Source organism: Echinops telfairi, unplaced genomic scaffold (assembly GCF_000313985.2).
Source record: "Echinops telfairi isolate 266 unplaced genomic scaffold, ASM31398v2 ScPeMD7_25;HRSCAF=90, whole genome shotgun sequence".
NCBI lineage: Eukaryota > Metazoa > Chordata > Mammalia > Afrosoricida > Tenrecidae > Echinops > Echinops telfairi.
The window spans coordinates 2,406-4,094 of NW_022103922.1; the positions used below are offsets into that span (position 1 = coordinate 2,406).

Sequence of the window (1,689 nt, forward strand, 5' to 3'; positions counted from 1 at the left end):
GCCCCGGCCGGCAGCAGGGCCCCTCTGCCCAGCAGCGCCTCTTCCTCCTCGTGCCCCTCCTCCTCTCCTTCCGAGTCTGCATCTTCGGGCTCCTCTCCCCGGCTCCCGCCCTCCACGTGCCGCATGGGGACCCATCCTCCGCCACGGCGGCCCCCAGTGGCCGGATCCCGGGGCTGAAGGCGGCGGCGGGGCGGCCGTGAGTCTCGCGAGAGAGCCCGAGCCCACCGCGGAGGGCAGCCCGGAGGGTCCATAATTCGCATCTGCCGCCGCCAGGGGCGGAACTTCTGCCACGTCCCCATTGGCCGCACCGTGTCACGTGTTCTCTCAAGCCGAAGCCCTGACCTAGGCGTGGGGGCTTAGTAGATGTGGTCTGCCCTAGGAGTCCAGCTTGGGGCTCCCGAGTGGGGAGCATCTCAGGATTCCCGGCGGGGCAGCAGTTAAGTGCTCACCCGCTGACTGACGGTCACTTGTTCAAGCCTGCCAACAGTCCCGCTGAAGCAAGACCAGGTGATCACCATCCTTAAAGGTGACAATCTATGGTGTCACGTAGGGCTGCTGTACTGTCACGTGGGGTCGCTGTGAGTCGGAAGGGACTCGAGGGCACCTGACCATAAAATGAGCTGTGGACCCACCCTGGCCCCTTCCAGAGCCCTGGTGGCACTGTGGTTAGCGGCTTGAGCCCAACGTGGGAGAAAAGACAGGCAGCTGTCCGTGATCTGTTGTCCCTGATCATTCTGAGTAGGAACCGACAGAACAGCACCTAATGACAACAAGGACAAAGGCAACAGGACATCTTTCCTGGGGCAGGGAGCCTCGTCTTTTTCAGGGGGAGCAGCTGCCTGTTCGAACTGCTGCTCTGCTTCCCAGTTGAGCGAGTGGCCTTTGCCAGTGACATGACCCCAGTTCTCCATTGGATCCCAGTCTTGTGGTGGAAACAGACCTACAGACAAGCTCCTCATCCTGCTTTTCTACCGACCTCCCACCTAGCGCGCCCACACTTGCCCATATGACCCACCACCAAGATGGTACTGTCCCTGGAGTCGCTGCCCACCTCCGAGTCCCCACCTCTGATGCATAGCACCCAGCAGCCTGGGGAGGTTTTGTTTTTGAGTTTTTTGCTAAGTTTTTATTTTAATCCAAGGACTTTGCTTCATACAAAATGTCATTGTAGAAACAATAGCAGAATTCAAAGTTTGGCTGATAAATATCACTCAAGCAGCAAACTAGTCAATCACAGAATTTTCTTTTTAAGTAAGTCCCAGTTGTGTTGCATGGTTGGGACTTGTCTTTTTTTAAACACTGTTCTTAAATATAAAGTTTTGCAACAAACCTTCAATTTATATCAAATATAATTAAAAATTAACAAATAAGGAATACATTGTATCAAAAGTACGAAGATATACATGTCCACCATGCACATACGCATATATATGTATATATGTATATATTTTACATGCACACAGAACTTGTTTGAACAATGGCCACTGCTTGACTGACCCCAGATGCAGAGAACAGGTTGATGCATTTCAAATTTGGCAACTCACTATGGGATTTCGGGAAAACATGGGAGCTTGAGAAGAGACAAGACATAAAAACCTAAAGCCAGGAAACAGACAGCAGCTTCCTTCCCCTTCTCCCCATGGCTGGACCAGTTCTCAGAGCCTGCCAGATGCAGACAAGCCCCTGAGA

General features: G+C 53.2%; 1 protein-coding gene across 1 annotated transcript in view; it reads right to left on the reverse strand.

Annotated features, from left to right (window-relative positions):
- Positions 1-8: 8 nt before the first annotated feature.
- CACNA1B (calcium voltage-gated channel subunit alpha1 B) overlaps positions 9-1,689 on the reverse strand; it is a gene marked incomplete at its 3' end in the record, with an annotated part of 175,264 nt that continues 173,583 nt past the window's right edge. Inside the window, exon 46 of the mRNA XM_045289335.1 lies at positions 9-202. Coding sequence (XP_045145270.1) covers positions 9-202 — 194 coding nt within the window. The remainder of the gene's footprint in view (positions 203-1,689) is intronic.